This window comes from Octodon degus, unplaced genomic scaffold (genome assembly GCF_000260255.1).
Source record: "Octodon degus isolate 3935 unplaced genomic scaffold, OctDeg1.0 scaffold00010, whole genome shotgun sequence".
NCBI classification, from domain to species: domain Eukaryota; kingdom Metazoa; phylum Chordata; class Mammalia; order Rodentia; family Octodontidae; genus Octodon; species Octodon degus.
In genome coordinates this window covers 5,772,487-5,792,085 of record NW_004524586.1, presented here as the reverse complement: position 1 = coordinate 5,792,085, position 19,599 = coordinate 5,772,487, and the positions used below count along the sequence as shown (strand labels likewise).

The following is a 19,599-nucleotide window of genomic DNA, read 5'->3' as shown; positions in this document are numbered from 1 at the left end:
CCGGGGCCGGCGGAGGGTGCATAAAAAGCCCCCTGGGCGCTCCGGGAGGCCGCTAGCGCCGCTTGCCGCCGGCCCAGCCGCGACCGCCCGCGACCCAGCTGGTGAGCTCCCGCCGGCCCCGCCCGGCCCTCGCCCCATCTGCCTCTTGCTGTGCTCTGCTTCTGTCCTGCCGCTCTGGATCTGCAGGCTTCTAGGAGTTCCTGGAGGCTGGGGACTGGGAAGGATGGCGTCCCGAGGCCAGTGGCTCTTAGCCCCAGGGACTCGCTTGCAGTCTTTTCCCACTTAGACAGTGACCAAGTTGGGGAGGTTGGCGGGAGGCCCGCGAGGGTGTTGCGCCCTGGCCCCTGGGGTGCCTGCGTGTCTGATTCGTGAACACTGTGGTAACCGTTTCTCTGCCTCCTGGCCCAGGCAGCAGGGAGGGAACTGGGCAAAGTGGGTCTCCTGAGACTTGGAGAACTAAGAGCCAAGGCAGAGTTGGAGTCTCCAAGTAACCAGTCCAGAGCTGAGGGGCTGGGGGCGCGAGGGAACGGGTGGCAGAAAAAGAGGGTGCAGAGGACTTCAGACCCCCAACCCCACAGGTGCCCAGTCTGGCACTGCGTGAGGCCCACACAGCCCACGCTCCCAGGGAAGGTACAGGGCTTAGGGAGGAAGCCCCACTCCCAGAGAGCTGCAGAGAAGGGGCCGGGAGTGATCCCAGAGCTGGTGACCCAGGACGGTGCTCTCCGGCCCTCTCTGGCTACCCTTGGGCACTTGCCATCTTCCAGGCCTCTCTTCCTGGCCAGGCCCCGCCTGTGGCAGGGCTCCCCAGCAGCACCTGGAGCGGCGGTGTCCTGGATCTGTCACTCCTGGCACTCTTGCTGGCACCCACCCCAGTGCTCTTGTACCACACCACAGCCTGGGTCATAAATCAACCAGCAACAGGGCGCAGTTTCCCTGAGCTAGCTCCTTGCCACCTTCCCTCCTCCCTCTCTAATGCCCAGCTCTGGCAGTTTGGACAACCTGACTTCTATCTAGCCTTGCTACCTGACTGGGCGAGGTGTTTCACTCAGGGGCCTCATCTTCTCATCTGCAAAATGGAGATAAATATTAAATAAATATTTTTAAAAGTTCAGCTTCCTTTTTCCTTCTCCCCATCTCCTTCGCCTGTCTGTTTCCCTTGCTTGGGAAGCACTGCTGTTAAGGCTGTCTCCTGCTCTAAGGGCTGATCTCAGCCTAGTCCTCTTCTCTGTGCTCACGTGGGGGACCAGACATAAAGGGGCTGTTTGTGGAGTTAGAGTGCTAGGAAGGTGGGGGACAGGGAGAGCTCAGGGGAAGGAGCAGCTCTGGAGCTGAGTGTTGAAGGATGGGTAGGAGGTAGAGGGAAAGGACACTCCAAATAGGAGCAGCAACAAGAGCAAAGCCTTAAGGCTGGGAAGTGAAGACTATGTGCAGGAAATAGTTATATTAAGTTTAGTGTGAGCACAAGCTACAGGGGCCCTGCAATGGTTATGTGTGTGTGGGTGTGTGTGGGTGTGTGCGTGCGTGTGGGTGGGTGTGCATGTGTGTGTGTACATGCGTGTGTGTGCGTGTGGGGTGTGTGTGTGCGTGTGTGTGTGTGTTGGAAGGAGCTGAGAAGACAACCAACCTTGCATCTGGCCCTTGATTCTGCTGTCACTCATTCATCTCTGGGTAGCTTGTGTGGCAGGGAGCTGTCCCCGCCCAGAACTCAGGGTCCTGCAGCAGAAACCTTCCTTCTCTAGACAGACAGCTGGCTGGCCTGGCACTGTCCGTAGCCTCTGATAAGACCTCCTCCAAGCTGTGGGCACCTCATCCACAGGACAAACACCAGATCTGCCAGCCACCCTGGGCCCCGTTAGAATATGGGGCCCACCCCTCATTTTATAGATGTCCCAGCTGGAGATCAGGGAGAGGAAAACACCACTCCAGACACACAGTGGTTTGGTGGTAGAATCCCAGGAGTGGTGCGGGAGGTAAGTTATCCCTCAGCCCAGACTCGGTGTGATACTGGGTTCAATACTGAAGGCCCTGAGCCCAATCTTTCTGACCCTCTCTTGTCACGTGGGGAATGTTTCCTCACATAGGGACTTCGGTATGACTTGTCCCTGCTGTCTACTCCCCCTCAGGGAAGCTCAGAGGAGGGAAACTGTGGAAGGATTCTATTCATAATAGCCAACCTGGAGAGGGATGGGGATCTGGCCTCGGCTGTGCGAATGGAGGGGACAGGTGGACTCGCAGAGATGGGTACCAGGACCTGGCAGCTGAGAGATGTGGTTTCCATTTCCTTCTTTGTAAAAAAGGGGTGAGACCAATGAGATCCAATAGTTCTGTCGCAGCTGTTACAGTGATGTTAATAATAGTTCTGTTATCAAGAGCGTGCTCTCCTCAGGGCTTAGCATGTATTCAATCATGAATCTTCACAAAAATCTCATGCAGTATATCCCATTATCATTCCGGTTTATAGAGGGACACATTAGGGCCATGAGAAGTTGCCCCCAAGTCACCTGGATACTAAAGGGGAAATGGAACTTGAATCCAGGCAGCCTAACTGTCTAGTCTGTACTCCAGTGCTGTGTCATAGCACCTCCCAGCCATGCAAACATAAATATTTCTGAGTGCCACCCACTGTCCCACACTATTCTGGACTTTGGAGACAAACACAAAGTTACTACTCCAATGGCACATCCCTCCCTAAGCCCACCTGGCACACTTCCAGCCCCAGCTCTCTGTTGAGTACCAGAGGACTAAGAAGTGGTTCTCAACTGGGTATCAGTTGTGGGCCAAGGGTGGCAGGGGTCTGAGGCCCTCCCTGCTCAGGCTGAGTGAGTCTCGAGTGATCCCCAAGAGCAATAGTGGCTGTGCAAGAGGCTCCCAAAAGACATAAGCACTTGTAAGGAGGCCGGGGACCCAACCTTCATCCACTGTTCCAGGGGCCCTTGGGGCCCTATCAGCATAGGAGCCTGGTTGGAGAAGCATCAGGAATGGTGGCTCCAGGGGTCTCTGACATCTCCACCAGGCTCGTCATCCAGGGGGTACGCACGAGTACGTGTAGAGCCCTTGATCATCTGGGTTAGTTGCCCCCTTTCTCTTTCCCCTCCAAGCCGATAACACTGTAGCAGGGCCAAAAGATGGGTACTCCCTGCTCTTGTACAAATGCACCTTTCTCTCTTGCCTCCTTTACTCTCTGAATCTCTCTACCTTTAGTGCCCCTTTCTCCACCCAGAAAAACTCTTATTCATCCAACAAGGGCTACGTTAAAATTCTCTTCTTTGAAAGTCTTTCCTGATTTCTCTTCTCTGTATCATTGAATATAGGGGTGATATTATGATCCTTTCTGGGTCATAGCACCCTGCCTAAGAACTGAGTGAGGCAGGTACAGCATTCCAAAAGTGCTTGTTACCTTAACGCGTGAATCTTACATCTAGCTGGAGATATTAGAGCATATTGGGCTCAGCCTCTTCAGTTTAGAAATAAGAAATTAGGGTCAACAGAGTTTAATAGAGTTGGCCAAGCCACAGAACAAATGAGTAGAGAGATCTTGACTCCTTAATAACTCTTTCTGTCCCCGCATTCTGTGCGCCTTGTATGTGGAGGTGGCATTTTACATTTTGCTCAGTGTATTGGGAATATTAAAAGGCAGGAAAGAGCAATAGCCCTGGGATAGATATTCCTGACCTGAAGATACCTCTGAAGGTGCCCCCACTTCTTAAAGCATGAACCCCTTCTTCTCTACCCTCCTATGCATCACTGAAGAACCTAAGGTCAGGAGTACAGGTGGTGATCTTTGTCTACTCATTTCCCAGGTGCCCCTGAAGTCATCATGATGTGGTACCCACCAGCCACCCTCTCTCTGTTCCTGCTGCTGCTAGGCCAGCCCCCTCTCAATAGGTTGCAGTCGCTGGGCGCTAAGAAGCTCCGGCTGGTGGGCCCAGGGAGCAGGCCGGAGGAAGGCCGCCTGGAGGTCCTCCACCAGGGCCAGTGGGGCACCGTGTGTGATGACGACTTCGCTCTCCAGGAGGCCATGGTAGCCTGCCGCCAGCTGGGATTTGAGTCTGCCTTGACCTGGGCACACAGTGCCAAGTACGGCCAAGGGACGGGTGAGTGATGGTGCTGTTCCCCAGGATGGTAAGATGCCAGCTAAATTCCCTCAAGGGGTAGGCCCACTGAGGCTCCAACAGCATGTGCCCACTGTCCACTACCCTTTAATGCCTAGCTCAAATGGCCTCCCTCATGAGGGCCTTCTTGAATATCCCAGCTGTAGAGGACCCCCATTCTGACCGTCCCATTCTCTCTTACAATGGGGCCATCACATCACCATAACTAAACTCTTTAAGTTCCTTGGACATAGCGATTGGCACACAGAAGGAACTGAGAAAAGACTGACTAGGGAATGAGAGAACATGTATGTCTAGTTCATAGACCTACCCGACACTTTCCCAAAACCAGTTCTATGGACCTGCCAAGAGGCAGCTGGAGGCAGGATGGTGGACACTAAAGCCCTGCGGAGTCCACTCCTCTCTTGCCCTACTTTCCACTCAGCATGTAGAAGAGACTTGATAAGTGGGATCATAACCAAGCGCAGAGCTGTCACCTGCCTTTCTGTGTCCATTCCTGAGCACTGACCGCCCCTTCCTCCACAGGGCCCATCTGGCTGGACAACGTACGCTGCCTGGGCACCGAGAGCACGCTCGACCAGTGCAAGTCTAATGGCTGGGGAGTCAGTGATTGCAGCCACTCGGAAGACGTTGGGGTGGTGTGCCACCCCCAGCGCCAGCGTGGCTTCCTCTCAGAGAGGGTCTCCAATGCCCTGGGGCCCCAGGTGAGGAGGCTGGCCAGGTTCTGGCCTGAGCGAAGCAGCACATGGTAGAGAGATCCTCCTGGATAATGAGCTTGGAGGAAGAGAACTAGGACCAGGATGGACTGAGCAGCATCCCTGGGCTCTGGCCCAGGGCAGGTGCACACAGAGAGAGGATCCCAGCTTGATGCAAGACAGGCCAGGAGATCAGAGGCCGGGCCTGCTAGGATCATAGAAGCTGCTCCCCATGAGGGAGGGACAGGCGAAGGGGGCTGCTTCATCCACAGGCCTGGCCACAATTGCTGTCTCTTCCCAGCACAAACAACCCTCAGCTAAAAACAGCCCAAACCAAACAACAGGAGTGGGCAGGGCAAGGCTGTGGCTCCCACTCGCTGCTGCTGGGTACCTTCTGTCTGAGGACAGCTGGCCCTAGTCCACCGAGTGCCACAGGCCACCATGGGGGCTCCCTGGGTCTAGGGTGGCAAGGCTTGCAGGCCAAAGAGTCCTGCTGGCGGTCTCAAGCAGCTGTCCTGTGCCATCTCAGCGGCGCCCCCCAGGGTGGCTTGAGGAAGGCTCTTTAGTACCCAGCAGAAGACTCCCAAACCCCAAGAGCTCTGGCCCTGAGGGCAGGGAGGCGCAGGTCTACCTCTTTCTCTCCAGTTTCATAAGCTCCAGATGAGCCCAAAAGACTAGACATAAAGGTTTCGTGTCCTACTCACTCTGTGACCTTTAGCAAATGCCTTCTGCTCTTAACGGCTTGGCTTCCTGGCCTGAGCAGTGAGGGTCTGGGGAAGCTCTGGAAGAGCTCTGAGCCAGGGGCTTCCTTGGTGAAGATGTGCAGCATCTCTGGGATGCTCAGTGGGACAAGGCCCATGGTTCCTATGCACACTGCAGGGCCGGAGGCTGGAGGAGGTGCGGCTCAAACCCATCCTGGCCAGCGCCAAGCGCCACATCCCAGTGATCGAGGGTGCTGTGGAGGTGCGATACGAGGGCCACTGGAGACAAGTGTGTGACCAGGGCTGGACCATGAACAACAGCAGGGTGGTGTGTGGGATGCTGGGCTTCCCCAGCCAAGTGCCTGTCAACAGCTACTACTACAGGTAGGAGGGTGGGGGGATCCTGGAGCTATGGGGGGGGAGACAGAGGGGGAGGGAGGCAGAGACAGACAAAAGAGGGAGGGACAGAAGGAGAAAGGGAGAGAAGAAGGCAAGAAAGGACTGAGGGAGGGAGGGGGAGAGGTAGGGTGAGAGGACTGTATGAATGTATGCATACAGTGTCTGAGTACATGAGTAATGTGTGCACAAGTGTGAGATTTGAGTGTGTGTGTGTGTGTGTGTGTGTGTGTATCTGTGTGTGGTGTGGGACCTTGCAGGTGTCTGTGACTGCTGGAGGAGAGATAGGGGAGACTGTCCACAGCAGGAGATTTGCACAGGTTGGGATCAGAAGGGAAACAGCCAAAAAGGGGGCTTGCGGGTTAGCTCAGTTGTTTAAGCTGCTGCTTGGGCAAATCCAGTCAGGTGCAGGGGACAGCAGTTCAATCCTCAGCTCCACATGCCATACCAGGCCTGCCCTTAAGGCCCCCTGAGCCAGCCAAAAAAAGAAAAAAAATCTTTTTCAGAAGGGAAACAGCCCAGCTGAGGAAAGTGCCTGGAGTTCTTGGGTTACTGGTCTCTCAGAAGAGTTAAGAGTACATAAGAATGAGCTTTAAACTCCAGAGGAATACCTAGAAGTGATCAGAAACAAATTTGTATTTACCAATCACATGGAAGGAATACACTGGTACAGAATACCCCAACAATGACAACAGCTCAGTGTAAAATCCTTGGTTGAAAGATAGATGTCACCAAAGAGGTGTACACCATTGCTCACAAAAGCAGGAAAAATGCCTTCTGACCTCAGCTGCACCAGTAACTAGCTTTGGAACTTTGGCCCACGCACCTGGACCTCAGACATCCATTCCGCTATGAGTTAGCTCAACTTTGCAGTGAATTTCCTCAACTAGGATCCAGTTAAGACATGGGCTGGGGCCAGTTTGGGGAAAGGAGACATAAAAATATTCTGTCAGAAATGTGATGAGGGCCGGGGATATAGCTCAGCGGCTTAGGCACCTGCCTGGGAAGTGCAAGGTCCCAAGTTCCACCCCCAATATTGCAAAGAAAAGAAAAAGAAATGTAACTGAACTATCACAACAGATTGCATCACCCAATAAATAACCACAGTCCCAGTCCCACTGGCTCCATGTTCATGCAAGCTTTCTGTGTTTCTTGTGGAGAAAAATCTCCCGCAGCACCTCTGGTCAGCTACCCCAGTTTGTCACGTGACATTGATGCAGTTGCAAATTCCTTATATTTCTGGCTTATATGACCCTGACCCAAAGGGTGAAATGGTGGCAGGCAGGCACGTGGCTCCGTCTCTGGGGATGATGGGGATGTGAGTCCCTGGCTCCCTGCTGCCTTGCCTAGTAATTGCACTGTGGGCTCTGCTGACTCACCTGCCACCAGGAAGGCCGCCCTGATTATAGCCTGAGTGTCCCTGGGTCGCAGCACCCCCAGCCAGCAAGGCCTTCATCTTCCACCTGTCCCCAGAGGACCCTTCCCCAGGTGCCTTTCCTCAGGGTGCTCCCACAAGGTCACCCTTCATCAGGACTGGGGCAGCTCCAGTATGATAGACACTTCACATTGGGACAGGCAGAGGGAACGTGCCAGCCCGCCCGTCACATGGGGATCGTCACTGTGAGGTGGCCCTTAGCAGGCTGGTGAGAAACTCAGCCGTGAAATGCAGTTTGTGAACAAGTTTGCAGACTATGAAGTCCAGGGCAAATTTAAGGGCAACACTGAGGAACTAGCCGCCAGTGGGATTCTGTGTCCCCTCCCCCACACCTCTATCTCCTTTCTCCAACCACAGGAAAGTCTGGGATGCGAAGATGAAGGATCCCAAGTCTAGGTGAGGAGCAGCACTGGGAAGGGTGCAGAGGGTGCAACCCGAGGGCTTTCTTCTCCCCGCTGCCTCCCCTTGGCCTCCTGGAGCATCCTCTACTAACAATTCCCTTGTCTTCCAGGTTGAAGAGCCTGGCGAGTAAGAACTCCTTCTGGATCCACCGGGTCAGCTGTCTGGGGACAGAGCCCCACCTGGCCAACTGCCAGGTGCAGGTGGCTCCAGGCCGTGGCAAACTCAGGCCAGCCTGCCCAGGCGGCATGCACGCTGTCGTCAGCTGTGTGCCAGGGCCCCGCTTCTACTCCACAAAGGGGAAGCCCCAGCGCAAGGAGCCCCGGGCAGAGGTGAGCACCAAGGGGGCCTGCTCTCAGCAGGGGCCTGCCTTGTGGTGAGAAGACAGGAACCAGACTAGGAAAAGGAGCCACTCACAGGATGGTGGACACTTGGGATCTGTTTCAAAGGAATCACTTATAATCCTACCATAAATGGCAGGTGGCAGCCCTTGCCATCAATAGATGGTAACCATAAAAACCAGTAAATAGCAACTACAGCCATTAGGGCTGATGGCTTTAAACCTGAGGCTGGCCCTTTGTTACAGAGTTGAGGAGCAAGTGTTAGTAAGGCGTCACTAGCACAACACCAAGAATGCCTCCTCGATGAGGTTTTGGGGTGATTTCTGGCTGGAGTCGTGGTCCAGAAACACTGATTACTTGTGGCGATAGTGAGCAGGAGCCAGCGGCAGACCCAGGCGCTTAGATGGAGCCTGCCCTGGGTCTCCTGTGTGACTGCAGGCCCTCTGGCTCAGCTTCCCGGCGCCTCCCCTCCAACAGGAGCTGAAGCTGCGCCTGCGCTCTGGGGCCCAGGTGGGTGAGGGCCGGGTGGAAGTACTTGTGAACCGCCAGTGGGGCACCATCTGTGACCACCGGTGGAACCTCATCTCTGCCAGTGTTGTATGTCGCCAGCTTGGCTTTGGCTCTGCACGCGAAGCCTTGTTTGGGGCCCAGCTGGGCCAAGGTAAGTGAGGGAGCCACAGTGGGGTGGGAGGGAGGGACTGTAGGGCCACCGGCTCTTCTTTGGTGGCCATGAGTTCTAGCCAGCTGTAGAGGGGAAGCCTCAGGCGTGGGGTCACAGAGGCAGAACTGAACTCACACAGCACCTGTTCCCTAGGCCTGGGCCCCATCCACCTGAGTGAGGTGCGCTGCAGGGGTCATGAGCGGAGCCTCAGGGACTGCCTTGCCCTGGAAGGGCCCCAGAATGGCTGTCAACACGAGAATGATGCTGCTGTCAGGTGCAACACACCGGATATGGGCTTCCAGAATCAGGTGAGTTCAGGCCGAGCATGGACAGCAGGGAGGAGCTCAGGAGATGGGGCCCAGTGCCCCTGCCATGTGGGTCTACCTACCCCGGGAGCCCAGAGATGTCAGAGGGATACACGGAGGCTCTGCAAGAGTACAGACTGCCCCAGACACTCAGAGAAGGTTCCTGCAGTGAGGGCCACAGGCTGTCAAACGGGGGAGTGGCACAAGGGGCTGTGTGGAATGGATCAGTCCTTGTGAGGACTGTGGGGTTACTTCTCTCATGGGCCACTGTGAATGAGGTGGTAGACATGAAAGCCCTTTGCAAATTGTAAGCCATCACTAATGGTAGGATTTTAGGTACTAGGAGGGCAAGTTCCAGGGCAGGAAGCCCGGCATCAGCACTTTGAGTTAGATTTTTCTAGCAGGTAGGGCCATTAAGGATTATCTGATATTCCATCCCCAGTTTACAGAGGAGACAGCCCCAGGCTGGGGAGTGTGTGGTGTGGTCTGGGCCACACCATGAGTTGGCCTCGCAGGTCTCCAGGCTGGCGATCTTGAGTTCTTCCCACCCCAGGATGCCATGACCCTCACACACCTGTGACCACTGCAGGTCCGCTTGGCAGGTGGAAGAAGCCGCGAGGAGGGCATAGTGGAAGTGCAAGTGGACATGAATGGGGTCCAACGCTGGGGGGCTGTGTGCAGTGACCACTGGGGGCTCAATGAAGCCATGGTGGTCTGTCGACAGCTCGGCCTGGGTTTTGCCAACTTTGCTATCAAGGTAGGTCCATGCCTTGCTTCTTTCTAACTGTTCAGCCTCCTAGACTGAGAGGACCAAAATTCCTGTGCTAGAAGTGCTGGCCATTCATTCACTCATTCATTCATTTATTCATCAATAATTGAGATTCTAGGCGACACAGTGCTCGGTGCTAGAGGTACTGAGTGAGCAAGACAGTTCTTGACTTGTAAAGCACACAGTTGAGTGAACGAGGCTTCCATTAGTAAAATGTTCATACAGAGAAGTACACAGGTGTGTCTGTAGGAAAGACCAACAGAAGTTAGGTGGATGCGGGCAAGATAAACAGCCCACACGAAGGCCCTGTGGCCAAAGAAAGCTTCAATCAGTTGAAGAAAGCAGGGTCCCATGGTTGCACTGCGGCTGTCAAAGGAGACTGATGTGACATTTGGGGGTGGAGAAAAAAGCCTGGTCAAGAGCGCTCTCAACCTGTAATCCAGTTGAAAAGCTTTCTTCCTTTGCTGTTGGAAAACCACTGGGGTGGAGACTAACCCAGATGCCGGGAGACATACATAGGAGGCTAGTTATTGTAGAAGCCCGGGCAAGAGAAATGATGCCATGCTGGACCCAGCCAATGGCTGTCTGGAGGAAGTAAGTGAACAGATGCAAAACATACAAGAGGTCTCAAGCATGGCTGAGGTAGAGCCGCCCTCTCTGGCCTGTTCTCTCACTGGATAATCGGCCACAACACCAAGGCTGTGTGAGGAACACACCACCTAGGTGGGAGGAGGGCACAGGCCCACCTCAGGAGAGCGCTGCTGTCTGGAAGAGTGGGAGCGGGGCCAGACAGAAGCCGCAGGCCACAGGTTTTTGCCTCAGCACATGGCAGAAGCTTCTACTGTCAGGCAGGTCCAAACGCAACGTGGACTGCCCCAGTGGAAGAGGTTCTCATCAGCCACGATCTTCAGGCCCAGGCAGGGCCCAGCCTTGCAGGTGGGGTAGTGGGGTGGGGTCCAAGCTGCAGGTGGGCAGCCGAGATGACTCCTGAGCGCCTCCCTGCTCTGACTGTGTGGTGCTGGCTGTTTCCTTAGGACACCTGGTACTGGCAGGGGACACCAGAGGCTGCAGAAGTGGTGATGAGTGGAGTGCGCTGCTCAGGGACGGAGCTGGCCCTGCAGCAGTGTCAGAGGCATGGGCCTGTGCACTGCTCCCATGGCACGGGGCGCTTTTCAGCAGGAGTTTCCTGCACCAACAGTGAGTAAGGGAGGGCTCACAGGGTGTGACCCGTGGGCCTCTGCTCCCCAGCAAAAGGCCCTGGAGGCTGCAGGGTGGCAGGTGGCAGCAGTGGAAGCACCAGCTGCATTTCCCAGTTGTGTGGGTTAGGGTTAGGGTTAGGGTCACATGGATGCAGTGGGGGCTGCTTTGGTGCCCATCAGTCTGCATGGGAGGAGTGTTGTCCAGGCCCAGAACTCTGCTCAGGGTGCAGCGCATAGCGGAAGCAGGATCCGAACCTGCCTGCCCACCTTGCGGAGTTACACAGAATATGCAGAAACACAAGAAGATAGAGCAGGGCTTTTCAATTTTGGGGTTATGACTTTAAAAAGGAAAACAACAGAAAACAAGACTGTATTATGTTTATTAAACAGTGGGTTTTTTTTTTCTTGGAACTATATATGTGTGTACTGAGTTACAACATCAATTGTATTTCTTGTCATTTGTAAGAAAAAAGGTTGAAAGCAGACTATAAAGGCGAGGCACACCCGAGCTGAAGCGCCCCCCTCGTGTGTACTCTTGAGCTGTGGGAGCTCCCAGAGGGCACGAGAAGGAGACCACTCTGTGGCAAGGCTCTGCCCTGCAAGCCCACACTCTCAAAGCAGTATATCTCTGTTCAGTATGTGCCAGTAAGGTTGGTGCCTAGCTAATTATTTCCAGGCCAAAAGCTGCAGGGTGGCCTCACCTTATACGGCCAGTTGACCTAGCCAGACATTCTTAACCTTGGTCAGAGCACACGAGGCTTCCCCTGTGCGGTGCACCCTGAGCAGAGTTCTGGGCCTGGACAGCACTCCTCCCATGCAGACTGATGGGCACCAAAGCAGCCCCCACTGCATCCGGGCCTCAGGGGAGGTTGGGGGTCTGCTCTGGACGCAGCATCTCCCTCCTGCCAACCCTGGGCCCCGGCGGCAGCTCTCGATGCTCCGCAGTGGCTGGGAAGCCGGCCCACTGACCCACAGCTTGTGTGGCCACCTTTGCTCTTCAGCTTCCCTCCTTGCTTTTCCCTGTTATTCAACTCTTCTGAACGCTCCCCTGCTTTCCCTCAAGGACTCTGGCGCTTGTCTGTGGGCATATTCTGGCTTTCTCCAAAATTCAACACAGGAGTTCCAAGAGCATTTTTAGTGACAGCAGAGGTAACACATAGCAAAGCACCCTCAAAGGCCAGCCACTGAAATAAGCCAGTGTTCCCATCGACCTGCATCGGTATGTGGGCCCACCCAGGGGATGCTTCTGCCCCAACACAGTCACTGGGCCCCTTGGTTTTGCACAGACAGGAATCGAGGATGGGCACTTTTCCTCTTTTGAGATCGCATGGCCACGACTGTGGCTCTTCACATTTCTGTACCAGCACAGAAGGCCTGTGGCTTCGGAGGAGGTCAATAGCACTTGCGACAGGACAGGAACGACAGCCACTGTGCTGCCCTCGGAGATACAGGCACCAGCGTGTTGGGACTTTAAATATACAGAGAAGCACTAGAAATACTCATGACACCTCAGAAAAGAGGCACAGAGAACATCCATGACAGCAGTCAGGCTAGAACAGGATTTCTGTTTGAGAGGATGATTATTACATGCACTAAGCTCCACAAAGGCACTTTACCTGCTGACAAACTTTTTACAAAGGAAATGCTAGCTTATATCCATTCGTGTTTGTTGGCCAGATAACAATCTAAGAATGTAACCAGTATTATCACATTAATATCTCTATTATTTCCATCTTGTAGATGACAAAAATGACACACAAATGATTAAGCAGTTGTAGAACTGGAAAATGGCAGTGAGAAGTCATAGCAAGAACCCTGGAGGGCGGGCTCCAGAGCCAATAGCCTTAGCCACACCCCTGGAGCTGCCTCCCAAGCTAAGATGATGAGCTAGAGTTAACGGCTTCTGACTCAACTGCCCTTCCCTCCTTTACTGGGCTCCTCCCAGGCAGGGTGGGCTGGGGGCAAGCAAGCATGTGCGCATGCTCAAGGGCGACACAGTTGTGTGCCACCCCCAACCTCTCGCCTCGCCCTCTGCTGCTCCAGGCGCCCCAGACCTGGTGATGAATGCCCAGCTGGTGCAGGAGACAGCCTATCTGGAGGACCGTCCCCTCAGCTTACTGTACTGCGCCCATGAAGAGAAGTGCCTTTCCAGGTCTGCTGACCACATGCACTGGCCCTACGGACATCGCCGCCTGCTGCGCTTCTCCTCACAGATCTACAACTTGGGCCGCGCTGACTTTCGTCCCAAGACTGGACGCCACAGCTGGATTTGGCACCAGTGCCACAGGTTAGTGCCTGCCTGTGCCCTGGCTCCAGAGGGTGCGGGACAAAAAGCCGGGTCAGTGCTGTTGTCCTTGGCCTCGGGCACTTTCCTGGGAGAGGTGCACATGCTAGAGGAGCCTCCCGCCCTCACTCTCAGGGCAGTAGGGCTGCTGTAGCATTTTCCTGTCTGTCTCTCACCCTCCTTGGATACAACCGTGGACAGTGCTCATAGGGCACTTCCCAAGTGAGTCCTGCAGCGAGGGTATGCCCAGCAGTTGCTCTCTGCTAGAATGGTATTATACCCCCCGCCCTTCCCCCCGTACTGGGGATTAAACCCAGGGCCTTTGCGCTGAGCTATATCCCCAATTCTTTATTTCGTTTTGAGACAGGGTCTCACAAATTTGCTAAATTACCCAGGCTGGATTAGAACGTCGCTCCTCCCACCTCAGCCCGAGGGATGGGATCAGAGGCATGTACTACCATGCCCAATTTACATAACTTTTCTACATTCAGTCTTAGGTTTCCTTAAAGCCAAGTAAACTAAGGACTCCTAGAAACCTAGAGGCCCAAAATAGGATGCTGGCTCTGCAGAAAAAGCTTGCTGGTTCCTATGGTAGCAAGGAAAGGCATCCAAAGAACAGTACAAGCAGAAGCTACTCAAAAGGAGACAATGAACATCCTTTCCTATCAGGAGCCTCCAGACCAGGAGAGACAATGCTCGTGACAAACACAGAATGGGAAATTGTTTTATTTACTTTTTCAGGACATAGCCACGGATGGGGAAAGCTGAGAGGAATGGGCAATGACTTCGGGATCTGGCCTTGCCAGAGATAATGAGCACCTTTCCCTGCAGGATGAACAGAGTTGTCATTACAGCTATATTGGAAGCTATGGTAGCAATTTGGTCCCAGGCTGACTGCAGTCAGCTAGCTCCCTCCCCAGCACCGTTGCTCCTAGGCAGGTCTCAGGGCCAGCTGCTCCGGCCTCCTACTTCTGCCTCAGGCTGAGCCAGGTTCCAACATCCTGAAAGCCACCAGGGCAGGGCTGTACCTCTCCTCACCTGGGCTGAGACCCTAGGTGACAGGGATACCATGCCTTGCTGCCCGGAGGGGTGCCAGCAAAATAGGCTGTGCGTCACACTAATCTTGGGTTTGAAAGAGAGTAGAGCACTGCCCTGGTATTATAACTTTCCTTTCTAGGTAATGATGGGGCCTAGTCCCTCAGTCTTCCTTGCCAACTCGTACAGAGAGGACCCTCTCAGTGCTGCGAGGCTGACAACCATGCTTCCTCTGCAGGCACTACCACAGCATCGAGGTCTTCACCCACTATGACCTGCTCACTCTGAATGGCTCCAAGGTGGCTGAGGGGCACAAGGCCAGCTTCTGTCTAGAAGACACAAACTGTCCCACAGGTACGTGGATTCCTAACAGCACCTATCCCCTTGTTACATTCCTCTGTCCTGTGCCAGTGGGGATCTCTCCTGTCTTACTCAACAGCCCTGACACCTGGGTTCTGGCATAGCCAACAGCACTCAAAACAATTCACAAAGATCCGTTTCGTATCTTCTGAGATTTCGGGTGGTAGGCCTCTATTTCCTCTGAATTCTGAACACACACTGTACTGCTTTTAAAAGCTTAAGCATTTCTATCTGGGGTAGTAGTTGCAGTCTACTCAGCTGAGGCAGGGACTGCCCAATGCCTATGTACCTCCCCGTCTCCATGCCTAAGAACGGCCTGGTACACATGATCTTCAGAGGGCTGGGTGGGCAGATGAACACAGATGAGCACCTTAGGGTTCCCATCTCCCACCCACATTTTAGGCCGATGAGGACTTTCAATATTCTATTCGCACCACTTATCTCCCCGTCACAGATGGCCTGTGCCACTGTGCGGGGCTGCAGTCCAGTTCTGACGCATAGGCAAGTCACCTAACTCAGCCTTGGGGCTGGAATCCGCACTTAGTGTAACGGCTGTTCAGCAAGCACTGGCTTGGGGATAGGCAATCTCGTGGAAGCCTGAGCATCGTGTGTCATCACAAGTCCCTGCCTGGTGCCTCGGTAACCACCTTCCCTTCCTCCCAGGACTGCAGCGGCGCTATGCATGTGCCAACTTTGGGGAACAGGGAGTGACTGTGGGCTGCTGGGACACCTACCGGCATGATATTGACTGCCAGTGGGTGGATATCACAGATGTGGGCCCAGGGGACTATATCTTCCAGGTAAGACGAAAGCAGAATTTTCCACTATTGAAGGGATAGCCTTCAATAGGCCTATTACTTTGACAGCTGTGCCATGGCAAAGGGACACTGATGGGGATCTCAAGGCCCTGGGTTTTGGTCCTCATTCAGCGACATGAGCAATTTATCTCCATCTGTAAAATACAGATGTAAATGCCTACCTTATGAGTGACTGTAAAAATTAACGAAGCAAATAGGAAAACACACTGTAAAAATACTATGTGAGACGCAGGGGATCTGACGCGTCACCTCAGAAATCAGATAACCCATTTCCAGTCGTGCCTTACCCCAGGTGGTTGTGAATCCCATGAATGACGTGGCAGAGTCGGATTTCTCCAACAACATGATGCGCTGCCGCTGCAAGTACGATGGGCAGCGGGTCTGGCTGCACAACTGCCACACAGGTAACTGGGCACTCGCATGGGACTAGCTTGTGTGGTGGGCTCAGGGGCCTGGCAGGCTCTAACAAGCCCCCAAGTATGTGTGCATAAAGGAGAGGAAAGGGACAGAGGCTAATTTCTTCACAGGTTGAAACTGAACAAAGACACAGGATTGGTAGTATCAGACAAAGCAAGCAGCAATTAAGGGGCAGAGTTAGGAGGTGCTGCTGCACTAGTTAGTAAAGAATCCCTCCATTTTAAAGTTTTAAAATGTATTTGCTTTGTGCATTCACAGCCATACCTGTATGTGTGGGGTGCGACAGGACAGAGCTGCGCCTTCAGTCAGCAGTATTAAGGCCTTCTGGGCTGAATACTGCAGTCGCACTGAAGTTACAGCTCAGCATCGGGAGGGTGTGCCATATACAAACAGTTAACCCTATGCTAGTGAGTCCCCTAAGCAGGTCTGAACCAAACGTAGAATAAGCAGAGAGAAAGCAACTGAAGGGGCAGGAAAGGTTTGAGAGGATGATGCCTGAGCAGGGTTTGGGAAGAGTAGGAGGAAGAGCCTTGGGTTGGCTTCCAACATCTGCACTGGATTGGGCTCCAAATCCAGACCTATCACTTTCTAGCTGTCGGACAGTGAGGAAATCTCAGCCCATTTCCTCTTTTGTAAAACAGGGCCATGAGCTTCCAACCTACTCAAGTGCTCTTCAGGGCAGCTATGGTTGTTCTAAGGAAATGGTTGTTTTTCCTCAACAAACTTCAGTCAAGGAAACAAAAATTATTTGTTTCAAAAAATAACTCTGGCAAAAGATGAGAGTAAAAAGAGGAAGTTCACGGTTTCCAATCTGGGTGAGCAAGTAGATGTTTGCCAACATGAAATACAGAGCATGAGAGGAATTAAGAATTCAAGTCCAGTGTTATGCATGTACAGGAAGTACTCAGACTGTATAGATCCAGAGCACCGAGGAAGGAAGGAGAAACACCTATCCCGCAGGTCCTGCTGCTAATGATTAGAAACCCATCAGAGTAGCAGAACAGAGGGCACATGCAGATCAGCTGAAGTGTAACAAAGCACTACTCACAGAGAAGTGAGTCTGAGACATAGGATAAACAAGGAATGCTGAGGCATCTGGGATAAACAAGGAGAAAATGTCATTCATTCTGCGTCTGAAGGAGAAAGGCATGTTATGAAGCTAGGTGAAAGAACTAGGGAGGGTGGCCTGGCCAGAGTCACAGACTGTCATTGCCCTGAGTACAGGGCAGAGCAGAAGAAATGCCCCTCTTTTCTCCTTTACTTTCTAATCTTCTGCTGTTGCCTTATTTCAGTAGCAAACCAGAGGACAAGGCAGCCGCCAGGATGGTAAAAACTCTAGGGATGTTTTCCAGGGAAGAGAACACAGGGCACAGAATTAGCCAGGAAGGGAGCGATGAAATTCCACCATTGCCCCTTCCACTCAGGAACCTCTTCCTAAGACGGTCTGTTTCTAGAGAATGACTAAGCGTTTGTGCCCAAGATGGAGCTGCTATGAAGGATTAGCTGGGAAGAACAGGTCTGTGTAAAGTTGTCAGAGGAGGAGGGAGACTGTGGTGGAGTTGGATACCCACCTGCTTTCCTTTGGCCCACAGGAGATTCATACCGAGCCAATGCAGAACTCTTCCTGGAGCAGGAGCGACTCAGGAACAACCTTATCTGAAGCCATGAGCGCACACTCCCAGCTGCTGCCCACACACCAGATACCTCAACTTACTGGAGCCATGCCCTGAGTCCTGACTCACAAGGGGCTGATTCCGAAGGGCACCACGTACTCAGGAAGCCTTCTGAAGGCAATCACCAAACCTAATGATACCGCTCCCTCAGGAGGGCTCGGGGCCTGTCCCTCGAGAGCCTGTGGCCTACGGAGTATGGCCTTCAGGCTTCAGTCAGTTAAGCACCTGAAGATCACCTAACCTTTCCTGAAACCTACTGCAGGGTCCCTGGACTCCAGAGCTCTCAGCTCCATAGGGATTTACTATGGCACAGTCCCCCACCTAAGTGGGGCTTTACAAATGTACCTAAATACACAAGAAGTGGGACCAGTTCTCTGGCAGGGGCGTACTGCAATGTAACTGTCAAAGCATACAAATGGCAAAAAGGCTGGTGAAAGCAGTGTGACCTTATCTGTCCTCACTCAGCACTCCCCTTCATAGTCCACTCCCTAGTGTTTCTACCTTTATCCTGCCATACATTCGGGTGTTTCTAAAACTTGACAAATCTAAGCCTCAGGAATCCCATCACTTCCTGATGGAACACCACCACCAGCTACTGACTGTCTGAGAAGGGGCAAGTTTCATAGGAGTGGTGAGAGAGGCCTTCCTGCAAAGCCGCAGAAGGCCTGAGGTGAGACAGATCCTAGCTTGTATCAAGGCCACTGCCAAGGACAGAAATATGTGTCAGACACCTGACAGGCAGTCTAGGCTCTCTTGGGATCACCACACATCTCAAGATTGACCTAAATTTCAACTCTCAATCAAATCAGCTTTGTACTGAATACATCTTTGTAATGGAACGAGCATCAAAGAAGCCACTCTATGGGAACATGAAGACAGGTTCTCCAGAGTGGCAAGAGACTGCAAACACCAGAAAGGGGAAGCTTTAATTAAGGACTGCGTCTGGAGAGAGCAACCACCCCACTTGACGTGGCTGAACTATGCTCTTGCTTAGGTGGTATAAAGTCCCAGTCTTCTTCAACGTGATACACAGAGATGATCCTTATAAGCCTGCCACCTTAATGTCAATAAAAGGTTCTCATTATGGACTGCTGTAAGCCACGGCCAGCTGGGATTATGTGCAGTTCCGAGCACACCACCCTTTTTCCTCCCACTGGGGATGAGGGTGCTTGGGACTCTGCATTATCCTTGTTCATTTCTCTAATCAGATACTCACCTGCTGTCTGCTTTCGGTTTCCCTCCTACGCTCAGTGCTAACCACAAGCTGGAAACGTTAAGAAATGGAAGGTGCAAGAAGGTAAAAATCTCAGAATTGTCAACTTCTGTAAGAGGCTGCCAACGTGAAATGAATGGTAGCAGAAAGCAGGACTCTGTCACCATAAGAGCTACGAGAGGGACTCACAGGGACTCCTCCAGGGCAGGCAGTACCCTCTGTGAATAGAAAGAAGTACCTTCTCTTTTCCTCTCCTCTATCTTTTCGCTTCTCAGCTCTCATCCCTTTATGAGGCATGCCAGCTTAGGGAAACAGGGAAAGGACTGATTTCCTGCTGGACCCAGCAAACCTCTCCCAACAGTAACATCATTATTCTCACACATGCAGCAAATGGTCTATGAAAGAAAGCACAGCTCTGGGGAGTGTGTGGCGACTGACGGCTACATCTGCACGGAGAGGTTACTCTCCCTCCACTTCTTGCTGGATCTAGTTTCCAAGACAGCCAGAAAAAGCAGGCCAGGCAGCCAGCCACTGGCTCTGGGCTGTCTTGCTGCCCACATGACACGTCTGGTTGGTGCAGCCTGTTATAATTCCTGGAAAAAGCTATACAAGGGTTGTGCTGTTACAGCACTGAGTTGAAAGGGAAGGTCAGGGGAAGATTGGTGGCTGGCATGCCTTACAACTAGATGAGGAATGTTAATTGAATACCAACCACTAAATTCCAGACAGAACTAAAATCCTAAGACACCAGCACACTCTGGTCCTAGAAATTAAAGAGCTGGAATT

The 19,599-nt window shown here is 53.1% G+C and overlaps 1 protein-coding gene across 1 annotated transcript; it reads left to right on the top strand.

Moving 5' to 3' along the window:
* The first annotated feature begins 20 nt into the window (after positions 1–20).
* Loxl4 (lysyl oxidase like 4) lies at positions 21–18,978 on the top strand. The gene is made up of 15 exons (XM_004625532.3): positions 21–101; positions 3,801–4,094; positions 4,638–4,816; positions 5,687–5,892; positions 7,697–7,735; positions 7,851–8,070; positions 8,557–8,740; positions 8,894–9,048; positions 9,635–9,802; positions 10,849–11,011; positions 13,057–13,300; positions 14,571–14,686; positions 15,356–15,492; positions 15,803–15,914; positions 17,520–18,978. Exons 2-15 carry the CDS (start codon positions 3,818–3,820, stop codon positions 17,585–17,587), a joined length of 2,268 nt encoding a protein of 755 aa, XP_004625589.1. The 5' UTR covers positions 21–101; positions 3,801–3,817; the 3' UTR covers positions 17,588–18,978.
* Positions 18,979–19,599: the final 621 nt, after the last annotated feature.

What these genes read in the sequence shown, in the direction of transcription:
- Loxl4 (XM_004625532.3), top strand. Translation starts at nt 3,818, where the DNA reads ATGATGTGGTACCCACCAGCCACCCTCTCTCTGTTCCTGCTGCTGCTA. An exon ending in GTCAACAGCTACTACTACAG is followed by an intron (nt 5,893 to 7,696) that starts GTAGGAGGGTGG and finishes CTCCAACCACAG; the next exon opens with GAAAGTCTGGGATGCGAAGA. An exon ending in AGACACAAACTGTCCCACAG is followed by an intron (nt 14,687 to 15,355) that starts GTACGTGGATTC and finishes CCTTCCTCCCAG; the next exon opens with GACTGCAGCGGCGCTATGCA.